At 63.9% G+C, this 17,138-nt stretch overlaps 2 protein-coding genes across 7 annotated transcripts; one reads left to right on the top strand and one right to left on the bottom strand.

Moving 5' to 3' along the window:
• Positions 1-245: 245 nt before the first annotated feature.
• Positions 246-1,565, bottom strand: LOC127052877 (sesquipedalian-1-like). Its single transcript, XM_050957014.1, has 2 exons — positions 1,258-1,565; positions 246-1,083 (listed from the first exon to the last, which is right to left on the bottom strand). Exon 2 carries the CDS (start codon positions 1,069-1,071, stop codon positions 478-480), a length of 594 nt encoding a protein of 197 aa, XP_050812971.1. The 5' UTR covers positions 1,072-1,083; positions 1,258-1,565; the 3' UTR covers positions 246-477.
• Positions 1,566-2,339: 774 nt separating this feature from the next.
• CD2BP2 (CD2 cytoplasmic tail binding protein 2) lies at positions 2,340-14,498 on the top strand. 6 transcript variants are annotated; one of them, XM_050956914.1, is made up of 7 exons: positions 2,340-2,448; positions 6,387-6,484; positions 7,391-7,538; positions 10,923-11,080; positions 11,719-12,187; positions 13,058-13,188; positions 14,208-14,498. In XM_050956914.1, exons 2-7 carry the CDS (start codon positions 6,404-6,406, stop codon positions 14,316-14,318), a joined length of 1,098 nt encoding a protein of 365 aa, XP_050812871.1. In that variant the 5' UTR covers positions 2,340-2,448; positions 6,387-6,403; the 3' UTR covers positions 14,319-14,498. The 6 variants fall into 6 exon arrangements, with proteins under 6 accessions (XP_050812871.1, XP_050812874.1, XP_050812872.1 ...); XM_050956917.1 differs by lacking the exon at positions 2,340-2,448 and adding an exon at positions 6,007-6,113; XM_050956915.1 differs by lacking the exon at positions 2,340-2,448 and adding an exon at positions 6,077-6,172.
• The last annotated feature ends 2,640 nt before the right edge of the window (positions 14,499-17,138 follow it).

The following is a 17,138-nucleotide window of genomic DNA, read 5'->3' as shown; positions in this document are numbered from 1 at the left end:
CCTCGGTGCCGCACTAGGGGGCGCTGTGTCACTTGGAGCTGGGGGGGGGTGGCTTTGCAGGGGGAGCTCTCCCCTGGCAGACAGTGCTCCTGCTCCCCACAGCACCCCCGCCCCCCGGGAGAGGGAAGGGCTGGAGTAGCCAGGAGCTCCCCGCCCAGCCAGCACCCCGCCCCCTCCCCACAGCACCCCAGGCTGCTGTCTGGGATGTGACCAAATGGTGAATTCACACGGCTGGTACCACGGCCTGGATAGAACAATTTTATTATTGTAAAGGCACCTTCACAGTGTTAATATTTGACAAATATTTTGTCCCCATTTCCCAGTCACCCCAGACCACCAAGGCTGGTGCCCCTGAAGCCTGACCTGCAGCCCCCTGCTCGCCTGCCCCTGGGTTGCCCATAGTTTCTCCTGTATTCGATGGCAATGAATGTGGATTCCCTACCCCCCTGTCCGCCAGCTTGCCTCCTTTCCCCGCTCCTACTCCAAATCAATCAGGTCCCCCTGCGCTGTCTGGTCCCCTCCTGCTCTCCCCTCCCTCCACCTCGCCCTCAGTTTCATAATCTCCTCCCCAAACTGGCAGTGAAGCCCTTCAAAGTCTGGCAATCCCACTTCTGCCACCAATGGGCTTTTCTCCACAGCCCTCTCTTCCAGTGGTGTGGCCCCGAGGGCCCCGCTAGCCCGGTACTGTCCCTCCAGATCTGTCAACAGGGCCCGCAGGTAGTTGAAGCTGGCTGTGCTCAGAGCCCGCACCCAGCCCTCCATGGAGGCCTGGTCTTCAGCAGCCATCTTGTAAGCCCGGTGGCCCAGCGACCCGTGGGAATAGGAGATCTCAAAGGTGAAAGGCTCCGTGGCAGATTCCTGTAGCTCCACAGTGCAGCCCTCCAGCAGGATCAGCCCCAGCGGCTCGCGGTCCCCCTGCCGCTCCCAGTAAAAGAGCAGGTTCCCCCGTAACTCGCACCAGCGCCGCTGGTAGCTGCTGCTGCGTTCGCTCTTCTTGTACAGCCGCCCCTGCCGGTCGGGGTGCGCCACCATGCGGGAGTAGCCCAGGACGCTGGTTTCGTGCAACTTCATGTGGACGGGGACCTGGGAAGGGGGAGATAGGGAATGGGGCATGGGGCCTTTCCCCGCTAGGGGGCACCAGCCCCCATGCAGCCCCAGGGCGGGGACTGGCTGGCTCAGGAGAGCAGGGAATAGCACAGGGGCCTCTCCCCTCTGGAGGGTGCCAGCCGCAACCCAGCCCTAGGGTGGGGCCTTTACCTGCCTTCTCCTGCTCTTCTGTCTGTGATCAGCCGGATCCACCTTTGTCCTGGAAATCTGCTGCCCCAATTTGGGGTGTGGGGGTCCCCAGTTTTCCCTTCCCCTTCTCTCTCTAGGGCAGAGCAGGGGTCACTTTTAAGGTTCAGCTATTGGATCTCAATTGTCCCCCCAATCCAGCTCTGAGCCCCCGACACCTGTCCCTGCGAGCGTGTCTGCCGGGGGGAGGGGTGCCCCAGTGGCTATTCGGGGGTACAGCCCCTCTGGCCCCCTTCTCCCGGCCCAGGGCACCTCACTTGGCAGGGGACAGAAGAGCCCGAACAAGGAACTAACTTCAGGGGAGTTGCCTAGTCCGGAGTCCCCTTGGTCCTAAAGCGATCCATGTTCCTGGGGGAGTTGGGGCTGGAGACGGACTGGGGGTGTCCCCCAACACGAGCCCCGCCCTGGTTAAACACAAGGGGGCATAGCACACGTGGGGGCTCTGGCTGCCGCGGCGGGGGGCAGGAGGTGAGACTGGCCCTGGAGCAGCACAGGGGGGTCCCCACAATCTGAGCCGGGGGATCTGGGGACCCCTCCGGCTCCTTCCCTGGCTGGCAACGCGCCTGGGGGGGGCCCCGCACGGTGTCCCCGCCCCGCGGGCCCCCCTGCTGGGCACCAAACGCCAGCGGCTCCTCCGAGGGGCCTGGGCCCGGGCCGCTGCAGGGGGGAGGGGCGGGGCGGGACGTGGCCCTGCGCCGGGGGCGGGGGGAGCCCGGGGATTTCCCGGCCCGGGGGGGGGGGGGGGGGGAGGGTCTGACAAATCCGGGCGCTGCCCCTTTAAACGTTGCCGTGACGCCGCTCCCCACCAGGAGGTGACGTCATTTCCTCTTCCTCCCGCACTCCCCTCCCCCAGAATAGGCTCCTGCCCCTTTAAGTCCTGCCCTCATTCCAGCCCCGCCCCCATTGCTGTCCGTGGGGCGGAAGCCGTGGGGTGACGTCACTTCCTGTGAGGCCCTGTCGGGGGCGGGCCAACCTGCCTTATCCCGGGGGGTTCCAGCCCCAGCCAATGAGAGGAAGCGGTGAGAAACGAGACCAACCCGGGGCGTGGGGGGCGGTGGCAACGGCCTGTTTGGTGACGTCAGATCCGGGACGGGAGGAGGGCGGGCTGACCCGGAAGTGGTTATTGTGCGAGGTGCCTGCGAGCTCCGGAGACGGGTGAGCGGCGCAGCTAGCGGGGAGCTGATTTGCATATGCAAATGAGGGGGCTGTGGGGTCCCCGGGTGGGGGGCAGCCTGCTCCCGAGGGGGGGCCGGTGCCAGGCCCCGGGGGGTGATTGGCATATGCAAATGAGGGGTGGAGCCTGGAGGGTGCAGTCGCCCCTCCCCCCGTTCTCTGGGGGGAGCTGCAGGTTATTTGCATATGCAAATTACGGCGTTCCAGGTGTCCCCTGGTTGGGCTGAAATCGGGGCCCTGCACTGGGGTTATCCCAGTGAGCGTCATTTGCATATGCAAATTAGAAGGCTGGGATGGGGGGTTGCCCCTTAGCTGCCCCCGGGGAGGGTGGGGGGGCCCGGCGGGGTGCGGGCAGGCTGGGAAAGGGGGGGCATCTCGGAGGGAGCTCATTTGCATATGCAAATATGTATTAGCGCTAGGCCGGTGTTTACTAGCCTGGACCCCCAGCCGGGTCCTTCCCTGCCGGTGCAGGCGGCTCTCGTGCGAGGGGCACAAGGGAGGGCAAGTCACCTCCCCAGGGGGCCCAGCCCAGGCCCCCAGGCTGCCGACACCCCCTCACCTGTCCAGAACGGTACCAGGGCAGCACGTGTAAAACGAAGCTTTGGGCCCCTGCTGCCCCCTGTGCTTCCAGGGGTCCCTGAGGATCCAGCAGCGCCTCACATTGAAAACTGCTTAAAGGAAAGCAGGGTGGGAAAGACAATCACCCCATTTCCCTTAACACGCTGTCGGTGCCTCCCTTACTTCCAAAGGAAGCTTCTGCCAGCCTGCCTGTCTGGCGGGATTGCTCTACGCCAGGCACAGGAGAGCAGAGATGCTGCACCAGCTGGGATTGATGGAAAAGAGGCACAGAACTGTGTGTGCCATCTGCATCTTGCTAGAACTACAGTCTATGTTCCATTATTTTCCTCAGCATGACATACAGGAGGGGCAGTCGAAATCAGCCTGGCAGAACGTGCATGAGAACTGGCTCTGGACAGAGAAGCAGTTGATCAAAATCATATTCTCTGACCTCTTGGGGCCAAATCCTGTTCCCATTGAGATCAAAAGGAGTTTTGCTATTGAGTTCAGTGAGATCAGGCTTTCACATTGGAGAGGAAAGAACAAAACCTCTCAGGCAAGGGCTGTGTTGCTTGTTCCACAAGTATCAAAGGCTGCTGACTCGTGAGAAAGTCATTAGACATCTGATCTTTGTCCATTGCAAGAGAGAACTCAGCAATCAATGGGGCTAGGACAGTCTCTGTACCAGATCCAACTCATAAGTCCATCTGCAAAGGCTCAAGGAAATATGAAGGCTCCAGATTACCTTAAAGTTCTCAGTCCCTTGGTTTGAAAACTCCCGTTAGTAGATGTTCATAGTCCAGAGTCCGAAGCAGGAAAGAGGCCAAATGGGGATGCTTCCAGGCCAAGGCCTTTTAGCTTCTGCCAAGTGAAGGGAAATCTGTTCTCACTGTGGAAGATGGTGTTTGGAGTCACATGGGCAAGTTACACGTCCATCACCTCCACCTCTCTTCTGGTTAGAACAGTCACAAAAAGTCCATTCAGTGTAGACAGGCGTTTTCCAGGGTCCATTGTGAGCTAAGAGTTCCTTAATGGGCCATTCAGCTTGACTTGTCCCTTCATGCGCTGGCTGAATACCTTGCGGGCGTTACCACAGGAGCAAACGTGTAGTACACATCGCTCATATTTGTAACGTCAGATGCCAGGATGTATATACATGCATAGAAATAGTGTAATCGTAAGTACCAGCTGTTTCACCTACATGACTATTCCCAAAAGAGATTCTTAACAATCACACCACGTAGCTGAGACCCTCTGTGCCAGCACCACGCCCCACTGGAGCTTTGTTATCTGTTATGTGACAACAGAGATGGAGCCAGTGACTTGACTCTGTCGTTTAGCCGAAAAGGGCTAGGTTCATTTTTAGCTGTTCAGGTGTGACTGCATCTTCAGCCAGGGGGCACTGACAGGCACACATTCAGGGTAACGGGCTTCAGAGTTCATAGAATCATAGAGTATCAGGGTTGGAAGGGACCTCTGGAGGTATCTAGTCCAACCTCCTGCTCAAAGCAGGACCAACCCCAACTAAATCATCTCAGCCAGGGCTTTGTCAAGCCTGACCTTAAAAACCTCTAAGGAGGGAGATTCCATCACTTCCCTAGGTAACCCATTCCAGTGCTTCACCACCCTCCTAGTGAAATAGTGTCTCCTAATATCCAGCCTAGACCTCCCCCACTGCAACTTGAGACCATTGCTCCTTGTTCTGTCATCTGCCACCACTGAGAACAGCCGAGCTCCATCCTCTTTGGAGCCCCCTTTCAGGTAGTTGAAAGCAGCTATCAAATCCCCCCTCACTCTTCTCTTCTGCAGACTAAACAATCCCAGTTCCCTCAGCCTCTCCTCATAAGTCATGTGCTCCAGCCCCCTAATCATTTTTGTTGCCCTCCGCTGGACTCTTTCCAATTTTTCCACATCCTCCTCGTAGTGTGGGGCCCAAAACTGGACACAGGACTCCAGATGAGGCCTCACCGATGTCAGGGAATGATCATGTCCCTCGATCTGCTGGCAGTGCCCCTACTTATACAGCCCAATATGCCACTGGCCTTCTTGGCAACAAGGGCACACTGCTGACTCATATCCAGCTTCTCATCCACTGTAACCGCCAGGTCCATTTCTGCAGAACTGCTTCCTAGCCATTCGGTCCCTAGTCTGTAGCAGTTCATGGGATTCTTCCGTCCTAAGTGCAGAACTCTGCACTTGTCCTTGTTGAACCTCATCAGGTTTCTTTTGGCCCAATCCTCTAATTTGTCTAGGTCCCTCTGTATCCTGTCCCTACCCTCCAGCGTATCTACCACTCCTCCCAGTTTAGTGTCATCGGCAAACTTGTTGAGGGTGAAGTCAACGCCATCCTCCAGATCATTAATATTGAACAAAACCGGCCCCAGGACCGACCCTTGGGGCACTCCACTTGATACCGGCTGCTAACTAGACATGGAGCCATTGATCACTACCCATTGAGCCTGACGGTCTAGCCAGCTTTCTATCCGCCTTATAGTTCCTTTGCAGTTAACTTTTGAATGGTCATCAACCTGGCATGGGCTGAAGTGGTTTAAAGCAGAACGCAGGTTTTTAAGTTTGCAAATCTGTGGACCTCTGCCTCTTTCTTTGAGATGAATGTTATGGATAATTCAGACCAGTGGGGAGAAACAGAATAAAAAACACTGTTTACATTTTTTCTGTTCCCCCTGACCAACTTAACAGCACAATACATATGCTAACAAACGTAAAAAAGGCCTTTGTTTAAATTTATTAGCGTGTGTATTGTGCTGTTAAAGCCATATAAAGAATGATGCCCTCCCTAGCCATGTTCTGCTCCTTTAAGGAACATAGTGCAGCCCCACCCCCTCCTTCGGAGGCGGGGGGCGGGGGGGCTAGTCCCAAGTCTTTTCGGTACCCAGTGCCCACTAAAAATCTCTTGCCGGTGCTGCGTACCGGAGTGCACCACCCAACTTTCACCACTGCCCTCGGATAAGGGGCTTATCGGTGACCAGCTGGGGTGGGTGTGGCTGGGACAGCAGCCCAGGTCATGTGGGGCTTGTTATCGTAGGGTCTCCTCTGCCAGGACCTGATGGGTTGGCGCAGGGTCTCTTGTGAGTTGTCAATTTGTTACAGCAAGGTCCTGCTTAGCCAGCTCCTGCTATCGTCTGTTGTGAGCAGCGGTTTGTTATTGTAGGGTCTTTTGTTTGGGACTCGGTTTGTTATCACAGGGCGTCGCTTTGGGATCGTCCCTTTATCATAGGGTCTCTTCAGCGCTCCTCTCTGTGGGGCTGCAGGCAGACCCCAGGGAGGGGCAGTGAGGCCCGTCTGGGGGGGCTGGCACTGGGGGACCCCCCCTTTCTCACCCAGCTGTCCTCTCCCCCCAGGACCAGCAGGGACCAGAATGCCCAAGCGCAAGGTGACATTCGAGGACCAGGCCGAGGGGGACGAGGAGGAGGAGGAGCTGGCCATTCCTAAGAAGAAGGTGAGTTACGGGGATGGGGTGTAGTGGGGGGGAACCCCCAGGGGGCAAGGGATCTCTGTGGGGTGGGGAGGCATTGGGTATTGGGGGGTCTCCAGGGGACACAGGGTCCCTTTTGGGGGTATGGGGGGGGTCTCCAGTGGGCACAGAATTCCTGTTAGGGGGATGAGGGTGCGGGGGGAATTCAGTCGTTTTTGGAGGTAAGGGGTCCCTGGGGGTTGGAGGGGGGCCCCTGAGAGGGTATGACCAGGGAGTGGATAGGAGTTGTGTTTAGGTGTCCCCCTGGGGTGTCTCAGGGGGACTCGTGGGTGGTATCCGGGGGTGCAGCTGTGTCTCAGGGTGACCTGGGGGTGGTATCTGGAAGGGGACAGTGTCTCGGGGTGACCCAACAGGTGGTATTGGGGGGGAAGCTGTGTCTCGGGGTGACCCAGGGGGTGGTATCCCAGGGGGGCTGTGTCTTGGGGTGACCCTGGGTTGGTATCTGTTGGGGGGGGCTGTGAGTCGAGGTGGCTGGGGGGATATACAGGTAGGCTGTGTGTCGGGATGACCTGGTTGGTGGTGCCTGGGGGGGTGCTGTGTCTCGGGGTGACCCAGGGTTGATATCTGTGGAGGGTGCTATGTCTTGGGGTGACCCAGGGGTTGGTATCTGGGGTGGGGGCTGTGTGTCGGGGTGACCTGGGTGGTGGTTCCTGGGAGGGGCTGTGTGTCTGTGTCACCTGGGGATGGGGGGGGCTATGTGTCAGGGTGTTCCGGGGTGGGGTATACAGGCTGACTGTGTATTGGGGTCACCTGGGGTTGGTATCTGTGTGTATGGGGGGGGGCTGTATGTCGGGGTGACCCGGGGGATGGTGTCTGGCGGGGATGCTGTTTCTTGGGGTGGCCAAGGAGACCTAACATCCCTCTCCCCAGCTGACAGAGCCTGGCCTGGGGGCCAGCGGCCCAGGGAGCCGCTTCAAGGGGAAACACTCCCTGGACAGTGACGAGGAAGACGAGGATGAGGAGGGGGATGGTGGCCGGGCCAGTAAATACGACATCCTGGCATCAGAGGACGTGGAGGGTGAGACCCTGGTCTGTCTGAGGGGGCCGGGATCCTGTGAGGAGGGGCTTGGGGGGGTGATCCAGGAGCGAAGGGGGCTGGACCAGGGGAAAGAGGGGAGACGGGGGGGTGATCCAGGGGAGAAGGGGGCTGGACCCAGGGGAGGAGGGGAGATGGGGGGTGATCCAAGGGAGAAGGGGGCTGGACCAGGGGAAAGAGGGGAGACGGGGGGTGATCCAGGGGAGAAGGGGGCTGGACCAGGGGAAGGAGGGGAGACGGGGGGTGATCCAGGGGAGAAGGGGGCTGGACCAGGGGAAGGAGGGGAGATGGGGGGTGATCCAGGGGAGAAGGGGGCTGGACCAGGGGAAGGAGGGGAGATGGGGGGTGATCCAGGGGAGAAGGGGGCTGGGGCAGGGGAAGGAGGGGAGACGGGGGGTGATCCTGCAGGCGAGAAGGGGGCTGGGGCAGGGGAAGGAGGGGAGATGGGGGGTGATCCAGGGGAGAAGGGGGCTGGACCAGGGGAAGGAGGAAGACAGGGGGTGATCCAGGGGAGAAGGGGGCTGGACTGGGGGAAGGAGGGGAGACGGGGGGTGATCCTGCAGGGGAGAAGAGGGCTGGAGCAGGGGAAGGAGGGGAGATGGGGGGTGATCCAGGGGAGAAGGGGGCTGGACCAGGGGAAGGAGGGGAGATGGGGGGTGATCCAGGGGAGAAGGGGGCTGGACCAGGGGAAGGAGGGGAGACGGGGGGTGATCCAGGGGAGAAGGGGACTGGACCGGGGGAAGGAGGGGAGACGGGGGGTGATCCTGCAGGGGAGAAGAGGGCTGGAGCAGGGGAAGGAGGGGAGATGGGGAGTGATCCAGGGGAGAAGGGGGCTGGAGCAGGGGAAGGAGGGGAGACGGGGGGTGATCCAGGGGAGAAGGGGACTGGACCGGGGGAAGGAGGGGAGACGGGGGGTGATCCTGCGGGCGAGAAGGGGGCTGGGGCAGGGGAAGGAGGGGAGATGGGGGGCGATCCTGCAGGGGAGAAGAGGGCTGGACTGGGGGAAGGAGGGGAGATGGGGGGTGATCCTGCAGACGAGAAGGGGGCTGGACTGGGGGAAGGACGGGAGATGGGGAGTGATCCTGCAGGGGAGAAGGGGGCAGGACCGGGGGAAGGAGGGGAGATGGGGGGTGGTCCTGCAGGCCAGAAGGGCACTGGACCAGGGGAGGGAGGGGAGATGGGGGGTGATCCTGCAGGGGAGAAGGGGGCTGGAGCAGGGGAAGGAGGAAGACAGGGGGTGATCCAGGGGAGAAGGGGGCTGGACTGGGGGAAGGAGGGGAGACGGGGGGTGATCCTGCAGGAGAGAAGGGGGCTGGAGCAGGGGAAAGAGGGGAGATGGGGGGTGATCCAGGGGAGAAGGGGGCTGGACTGGGAGAAGGAGGGGAGACAGGGAGTGATCCAGGGGAGAAGGGGGCTGGACTGGGGGAAGGAGGGGAGATGGGGGGTGATCCAGGGGAGAAGGGGGCTGGCCTGGGGGAAGGAGGGGGGACGGGGGGTGATCCAGGGGAGAAGGGGGCTGGCCTAGGGGAAGGAGGGGGGACGGGGGGTGATCCAGGGGAGAAGGGGGCTGGACCCGGGGAAGGAGGGGAGACAGGGGGTGATCCTGCAGGGGACAAGGGGGCTGGACCAGGGGAAGGAGGGGAGACGGGGGGTGATCCAGGGGAGAAGGGGGCTGGACCCAGGGGAGGAGGGGAGATGGGGGGTGATCCAAGGGAGAAGGGGGCTGGACCAGGGGAAGGAGGGGAGACGGGGGGTGATCCTGCAGGGGAGAAGGGGGCTGGACCAGGGGAAGGAGGGGAGATGGGGGCTGGACCGGGGGAAGGAGGGGAGATGAGGGGTGATCCAGGGGAGAAGGGGGCTGGACCCAGGGGAGGAGGGGAGATGGGGGGTGATCCAAGGGAGAAGGGGGCTGGACCAGGGGAAGGAGGGGAGACGGGGGGTGATCCAGGGGAGAAGGGGGCTGGACCGGGGGAAGGAGGGGAGACGGGGGGTGATCCTGCAGGGGAGAAGGGGGCTGGACCAGGGGAAGGAGGGGAGATGGGGGCTGGACCGGGGGAAGGAGGGGAGATGAGGGGTGATCCAGGGGAGAAGGGGGCTGGACCCAGGGGAGGAGGGGAGATGGGGGGTGATCCAAGGGAGAAGGGGGCTGGACCAGGGGAAGGAGGGGAGACGGGGGGTGATCCTGCAGGGGAGAAGGGGGCTGGACCAGGGGAAGGAGGGGAGACGGGGGGGTGATCCAGGGGAGAAGGGGGCTGGACCAGGGGAAGGAGCGGAGACGGGGGGTGATCCAGGGGAGAAGGGGGCTGGACCGGGGGAAGGAGGGGAGATGGGGGCTGGACCGGGGGAAGGAGGGGAGATGGGGGCTGGACGGGGGGAAGGAGGAGAGATGAGGGGTGATCCAGGGGAGAAGGGGGCTGGACCGGGGGAAGGAGGGGAGATGGGGGCTGGACCGGGGGAAGGAGGGGAGATGGGGGCTGGACCGGGGGAAGGAGGGGAGAAGGGGGCTGGACGAGGGGAAGGAGGAGAGACGAGGGGTGATCCAGGGGAGAAGGGGGCTGGACCGGGGGAAGGAGGGAAGATGGGGGCTGGACCGGGGGAAGGAGGGGAGAAGGGGGCTGGACGAGGGGAAGGAGGAGAGACGAGGGGTGATCCAGAGGAGAAGGGGGCTGGACCGGGGGAAGGAGGGGAGATGGGGGCTGGACGGGGGGGAAGGAGGAGAGACGAGGGGTGATCCAGGGGAGAAGGGGGCTGGACCCAGGGGAGGAGGGGAGATGGGGGGTGATCCAGGGGAGAAGGGGGCTGGACCGGGGGAAGGAGGGGAGATGGGGGCTGGACAGGGGGAAGGAGGAGAGACGAGGGGTGATCCAGGGGAGAAGGGGGCTGGACCGGGGGAAGGAGGGGAGATGGGGGCTGGACGGGGGGAAGGAGGAGAGACGAGGGGTGATCCAGGGGAGAAGGGGGCTGGACCGGGGGAAGGAGGGGAGATGGGGGCTGGACGGGGGGAAGGAGGAGAGACGAGGGGTGATCCAGGGGAGAAGGGGGCTGGACGGGGGGAAGGAGCGGAGACGGGGGGTGATCCAGGGGAGAAGGGGGCTGGACGGGGGGAAGGAGGGGAGATGGGGGCTGGACGGGGGGAAGGAGGAGAGACGAGGGGTGATCCAGGGGAGAAGGGGGCTGGACCGGGGGAAGGAGGAGAGACGAGGGGTGATCCAGGGGAGATGGGGGCTGGACCGGGGGAAGGAGGGGAGATGGGGGCTGATCCTGCAGGCGAGAATGGGGGGAGCCTGGCTGACTAAGCTGGGGCTGGGCAGAGCAGGGAAGTCGGGGAGACTGGTGGCCTGACGGGCAGGGGGTCTCCCCGGGCAGGGCAGGAGTCGGCCACCATCGACTACGAGGACGGGGTGCAGATCACCCCCTTCAACCTGGAGGAGGAGATGGAGGAGGGGCACTTCGACTCGGAGGGGAACTATTTCCTGCGCCGCGAGGCGCTGATCCGGGACAACTGGCTGGACAACATCGACTGGGTGAGACGGGGGGCTGGAATCGGGGGCTAGAAGGGGGTCAAGCCAAGGGGGGGAGAGGGGAGCCGGGGCAGGGGCAGGAGAGGGGGGGTGGGGGAGGGCGAGGGGAGCCAAGGCGGGAGAGGGGGGTGGGGGCAGGGGCAGGGGCAGGAGAGGGGAGCTGGGGCGGGGGAGGAGAGCCGGGGCGGGGGCAGGAGAGGGGAGTTGGGGCGGGGGAGGGCAGCCGGGGCGGGGGCAGGAGAGGGGGGCGGGGGAGGGCGAGGGGAGCTGAGGCGGGAGAGGGGGGCGGGGGCGGGGGCAGGAGAGTGGAGCTGGGGCGGGGGCAGGAGAGGGGAGCTGGGGCGGGGGAGGGCAGCCGGGGCGGGGGCAGGAGAGGGGGGTGGGGGAGGGCGAGGGGAGCCGAGGCGGGAGAGGGGGGCGGGGGTGGGGGCAGGAGAGGGGAGCTGGGGCGGGGGAGGGGAGCCGGGGCAGGGGCAGGAGAGGGGAGCTGAGGCGGGGGAGGGGAGCCGGGGCAGGGGCAGGAGAGAGGGGTGGGGGCAGGGGCAGGAGAGGGGAGCTGAGGTGGTGGAGGGGAGCCGGGGCGGGGGCAGGAGAGGGGGGCCGAGGCCGGCTGCACCAGGACTGATCCCCGCCCCCCACAGGTGCGGATCAAGGAGCAGCCCCCCGGCAGCCAGCAGCCCCCCGGCGAGGGGCAGGAGGAGGACGTGGGGCGCCCCCTTCTGGACAAGCAGACGCTGCTGGAGGGGATGGTGGAGATGGTGCGGCCGGGGGAGACCGTGGCCCGGGCCATCCAGCGCCTGGGCAGCAAGGGTGCGGCCCGGGGCTCGCGCCCCCGCCGGGCCTGGACCCGTGCCAAAGCCGGGGCCCCCGCCCCGCCCGAGGAGGGGGAGGCGCCGGGCTCCCCCCAGAGGCGGGAGCAGCTGGAGCGGCTCTCGGGATTGGCTGACCAGATGGTGGGTCGGGGCGTCTACGAGATCTACCAGGAGACCCGCGAAAAGCTGGCGCTCAGGCTGCGGGCGCTGACCCAGCCCCCACCCGCCCAGCCCCCGCCCGCCCTCGACATGTTCGCCGAGGACATCGACGAGGCCAGGCTGAGAACCCAGGCGTCCGGTGAGACATTGGGGGGGCTGCGGGTCAGGAGTGAGGGGCACCACCAGGGCTATGGGGGGGGCAGGGCTGGGAGGGGCTGCGGCGGGAGAGTGAGGGGCACCAGGGGCGCAGGGCTGGCAGGGGCTGTGTGGGGGAGTGAGGAGCCTGGGGGGGGCTGACCTGGCGGGGGCTGTGTGGGGGAATGAGGGGCGTGGGGGGGGCTGGCCCGGCCCGGCGGGGGCTGTGTGGGGGGGCTGGCCCGGCCCGGCGGGGGCTGTGTGGGGGCGTGAGGGGTGTGGGGGGGCTGGCCCGGCCCGGCGGGGGCTGTGTAGGGGAATGAGGGGCGTGGGGGGGCTGGCCCGGTCCGGCGGGGGCTGTGTGGGGGCGTGAGGGGCGTGGGGGGGCTGGCCCGACCCGGCGGGGGCTGTGTGGGGGAATGAGGGGCGTGGGGGGGCTGGCCCGGCCCGGCGGGGGCTGTGTGGGGGAATGAGGGGCGTGGGGGGGCTGGCCCGACCCGGCGGGGGCTGTGTGGGGGCGTGAGGGGCGTGGGGGGGCTGGCCCGGCAGGGGCTGTGTGGGGGCGTGAGGGGTGTGGGGGGCTGGCCCGGCCCGGCGGGGGCTGTGTGGGGGTGTGGGGGGGCTGGCCTGGCCCGGCGGGGGCTGTGTGGGGGCGTGGGGGGCGTGGGGGGGCTGGCCCGGCCCGGCGGGGGCTGTGGGGGGGGGGCTGGCCCGGCCCGGCGGGGGCTGTGTGGGGGCGTGGGGGGGCTGGCCCGGCCCGGCGGGGGCTGTGTGGGGGCGTGAGGGCCGTGGGGGGGGCTGGCCCGGCCCGGCGGGGGCTGCGTGGGGGCTGCGGACGGGCGTGCGAACGCCCTGCCGGGCGGTGTTTGTCCAGCAGGGGGTGCTGCGGCGGCGCTGCGGCCCCGGGCCGGCGAGGAGCCGCTGGCCGAGGTGATGTGGGAGTACAAATGGGAGAACACGAGTGGGGCCGAGCTCTACGGGCCCTTCAGCAGCTCCCAGATGCAGGTGAGACCCCAGTGCAGGGCCAGGGGCCCCGTGTGCCCAGCCCCCCCCTTGCTCCCAAAGCGCCACCTCCCGGGCCGGCGCTGGGCCCCTGTAACCAGCCCTGCCCCACCCCGAGGGGCCGCGTCCCAGCACCGGGTGAGGGGTCCTTGTGTGCCAAGCCCCCCGCCCCCGCTCCAGAGGGGCCTGTCCTGGCACCGGGCCCCCTGTAACCAGCCCCCCCACCCCCACCCCACGGGGCCACGTCCTGACACCGGGCCCCCTGTAACCAGCCCCCCCACCACCACCCCACGGGGCCACGTCCTGACACCAGGCCCCCTGTAACCAGCCCCCCCCACCACCACCCCACGGGGCCACGTCCTGACACCAGGCCCCCTATAACCAGCCCCCCCACCACCACCCCACGGGGCCACGTCCTGACACCAGGCCCCCTGTAACCAGCCCCCCCACCACCACCCCACGGGGCCACGTCCTGACACCAGGCCCCCTGTAACCAGCCCCCCCCCCACCACCCCACGGGGCCACGTCCTGGCACCGGGCCCCCTGTAACCAGCCCCCCCCACCACCACCCCACAGGGCCACGTCCTGACACCAGGCCCCCTGTAACCAGCCCCCCCACCACCACCCCACGGGGCCACGTCCTGGCACCGGGCCCCCTGTAACCAGCCCCCCCACCACCACCCCACAGGGCCACGTCCTGGCACCAGGCCCCCTGTAACCAGCCCCCCCACCACCACCCCACGGGGCCACGTCCTGGCACCAGGCCCCCTGTAACCAGCCCCCCTGCCACCCTCCCCGAAGGGCCCTGTCCCAGCGCTGGGCCCTGTGTAACCAGTTCCCCACCCCTAGGGGCCATGTCCTGTAACCAGCCCCCCCACCCCCCGAAGGGCCCTGTCCCAGCGCTGGGCCCTGTGTAACCAGCTCCCCGCCCCGAGGGGCCACGTCCTGTAACCAACCCTCCCTCCCAGGGGCCACGTCCCAGCGCCAGGCCCCTGTAACCGGCTGCATCTCTCCCCCGGCAGGAGTGGGTGAACCAGGGCTATTTCAAGGAGGGCGTTTACTGCCGCAAGGCCGACAATTCGCAAGGCCAATTCTACAACTCGAAGCGGGTGGATTTTGACCTGTACACGTGATCCGTGACCGGCCTGCGACCCCTGGAGCCGAGGGGGCTGGACTCGAGTCTGGGGGAGCCAGGGAGGGAGGTCGGGGTGCATACAGGTTGGGGGGGTTGACCCTACCTTGTGGGGTGTGGATGTCTCGTTTTCTTTTTTTTTTTTTTTCCAGATTAAAATATATCTATGTCTTGTACTGTGCTGGTGCTGCCGTCTGCTGGCTGGTGTCTGTGTCGGGGGCCTGGACAGCCCTGGCAAATGGGGATTCTCCTGCCAGCCCCCGGGGGTCAGGTCCTTGGCGTCTTGGATACATACCTAGTGCCTGTGGGCTGGGTTGTTATGGTGCGGTCTCTCGGGAGGGGCAGGGCTGTTTGGGTCTGTCAGTTTTTGTAGGGTCTCCTGGGAGAAGCAGGGCTCCATGTGTTGCTTGGTTTTTGCAGGGTCTCTTGTGGTGGCTGCCTTGTTACTGTAGGGTCTCATGAGAGCGAGGACTTTTGTGCCTGTTTTGCTTTGTCATTGTAGGGTCTCTCCTGAGCTCTTGAACACTGGGCCCCTCCGTGTGCCATTTTGTTATCGTAGGGTCTTAGAAATGCTGGGACTGTGTGCTTCATGGACTCTCAGGGTTGCTGTCTAGTCCCAGCCCCTGCTCAAAGCTGGGCCAATCCCAGCCAGGGCTTTGTCAGGCCAGGCCTTAGTATTGGGGCAATAGCAAATATGGCTTTGTTTCTGTAGGGTCTTATGAGTGGCTGAGCTGTGTGTTTTGGCTGTTGTCGGGCACTGACAAATGATGCTTTGTTAGGATAGTGTCCCTCACGAGAATAAAGGCTGTGCATGGTGCCTTTATTGTCATATGGATCTTCTGTGTTATTGTAGGGTCTCCTGGTCTGTGGTCTGGGGCTGTGCGTGCCAGCTAATTACTGCTGGTTCCCTGTGGGGGCCGGTTTCTTATTGTGGAATCTGGAGCCGTGTGCTGGGTTGTTGTTGTAGGGTCTTCGGTATTGTTATAGGGTCTCCTAGTCTGTTCTTGCAAGGGCTGGGACTGCGTGCATGTCGGTCTATCACTGCGGGTGCAAAACTGCTTGGAAAACCGCTCCCAGAGAGTCGGTATCTGGTTCACCGTCCTGCTGGAAGGGAAATCGAGTGGGGTCCCGCAGGGATCGGTTCTGGGTCCAGGGCTGGTCCCTGTCTTCAGCGATGATTGTGGTAATGGCACAGAGATACACTGACGACGTCTGTGGATGATCCCGAGCTGGGAGGGGTGGCGAGTGCTTTGCAGGATGGGATGAAAATTCGAAATGCTCTGGACAAACTGGAGAAATGGTCTGATGTAAAGAGGATGAAATTCAAGGATAAATGCAAAGTGCTCCACTGAGGCAGGAACAATCAGCCGCACACACACACTGGGACATGACTGTGCCTAGGGGGAGAACTGCGGAAAGGGTCCTTGGGGTCAGAGTGGACCACAAGCTAAATATGTGTCAACGGCGTAACGCTGTTGCAACTACAGCAGCCATCCTTCTGCGCTGTATCAGCAGGAGTGTTGTAAGCCAGACACGAGAAGTCGTTCTTCCGCTCCACCCCGCGGTGATACAGAATCAGCTGCAGGATCCGGCTCTGGGGCCCACATTTCAGCAAAGATGTGGGGAAATTGGAGAGAGTCCAGAAATGATTCAAGGTCCAGGAAACATGAGCTGTGAGGGGAGATTGAAAGAACTGGGGGTGTTCAGTCTGGAGAAGAGAAGACTGGGGGGGACGTGAGGACAGTTTTCGGGTACATGAAAGGTTGTTACAAGGAGGAGGGAGAAGAATTGTTCTCGTTAACCGCCGAGGACAGGACAAGACGCAATGGGCTTAAATTGCAGCCAGGGAGGTTCAGGCTGGACCTTAGGAAAACTTGCGACCTGTCCGGGTGGTGAGGCGCTGGGTAGGCTGCCCAGGGAGGCTGTGGAATTTGCTGGGGATTTGGAAGAGCAGGTTGGACAAACCCCTGTCAGGGCTGGGCCAGATCCGCCTTTCCCAGGCTGGGGTGCGTGGACCCCGCCGATCAACTCCCGCCCACGCCCAGCGCCTCCTGCTCACTAAAACTCCGGCGGGCAGCAGGGCTCAGGCAGGTTCCAAACTGCCCCGGCTCTGCACTGCGCCGGGAAGCAGCCAGCACGGCCCTGCAGGCCTGGGGGGCGAGGGGACTCCACGCGCTGCCCCCGCCCCGAGCAACGACTCCGCAGCTCCCATTGGCCAAACCCCTTCCCAGAGCCTGCACCCCAACCCCCTCCTGCACCAACCCCTCTCCCAGAGCCTTCACCCCAAACCCCTCCTCCCAGAGCCTGCACCCCAACCTCCTCCTGCACCAACCCCTCTCCCAGAGCCTGCACCCCAACCCCCTCCTCCCAGAGCCTGCACCCCAAACCCCTCCTCACCAACCCCCCTCCCAGAGCCTGCACCCCAAACCCCTCCTCACCAACCCCTCTCCCAGAGCCTGCACCCCAAACCCCTCCTCCCAGAGCCTGCACCCCAACCCCCTCCTCCCAGAGCCTGCACCCCAAACCCCTCCTCACCAAACCCCCTCCCAGAGCCTGCACCCCTCCCCCACCCAAACTCCCTCCCGGAGCCTACACCCCTTCCCCCTCCCACCCCCAAACTCCCTGCCCCAGCCTGGGACAGTGAATGAGGGTGGGGGAGAGTGAGTGACAGGGAGGGGGGATGGAGGCCAGAACTTACCACCGCGGCTAAGCCCCAGAGGAGAAGAGGCAGTTTGAGGTCCTTTAGAAAGTGGAAGTGAAATCTCACGGGGGAACATGGACTCTGGTGAGTCAAGTGTAAACGGAAAACGAGGCAGGACCA

Source organism: Gopherus flavomarginatus, chromosome 5 (assembly GCF_025201925.1).
Source record: "Gopherus flavomarginatus isolate rGopFla2 chromosome 5, rGopFla2.mat.asm, whole genome shotgun sequence".
NCBI lineage: Eukaryota > Metazoa > Chordata > Testudines > Testudinidae > Gopherus > Gopherus flavomarginatus.
Note: the sequence above shows the minus strand (reverse complement) of the source record. Positions and strands in the feature narration are given on the sequence as shown.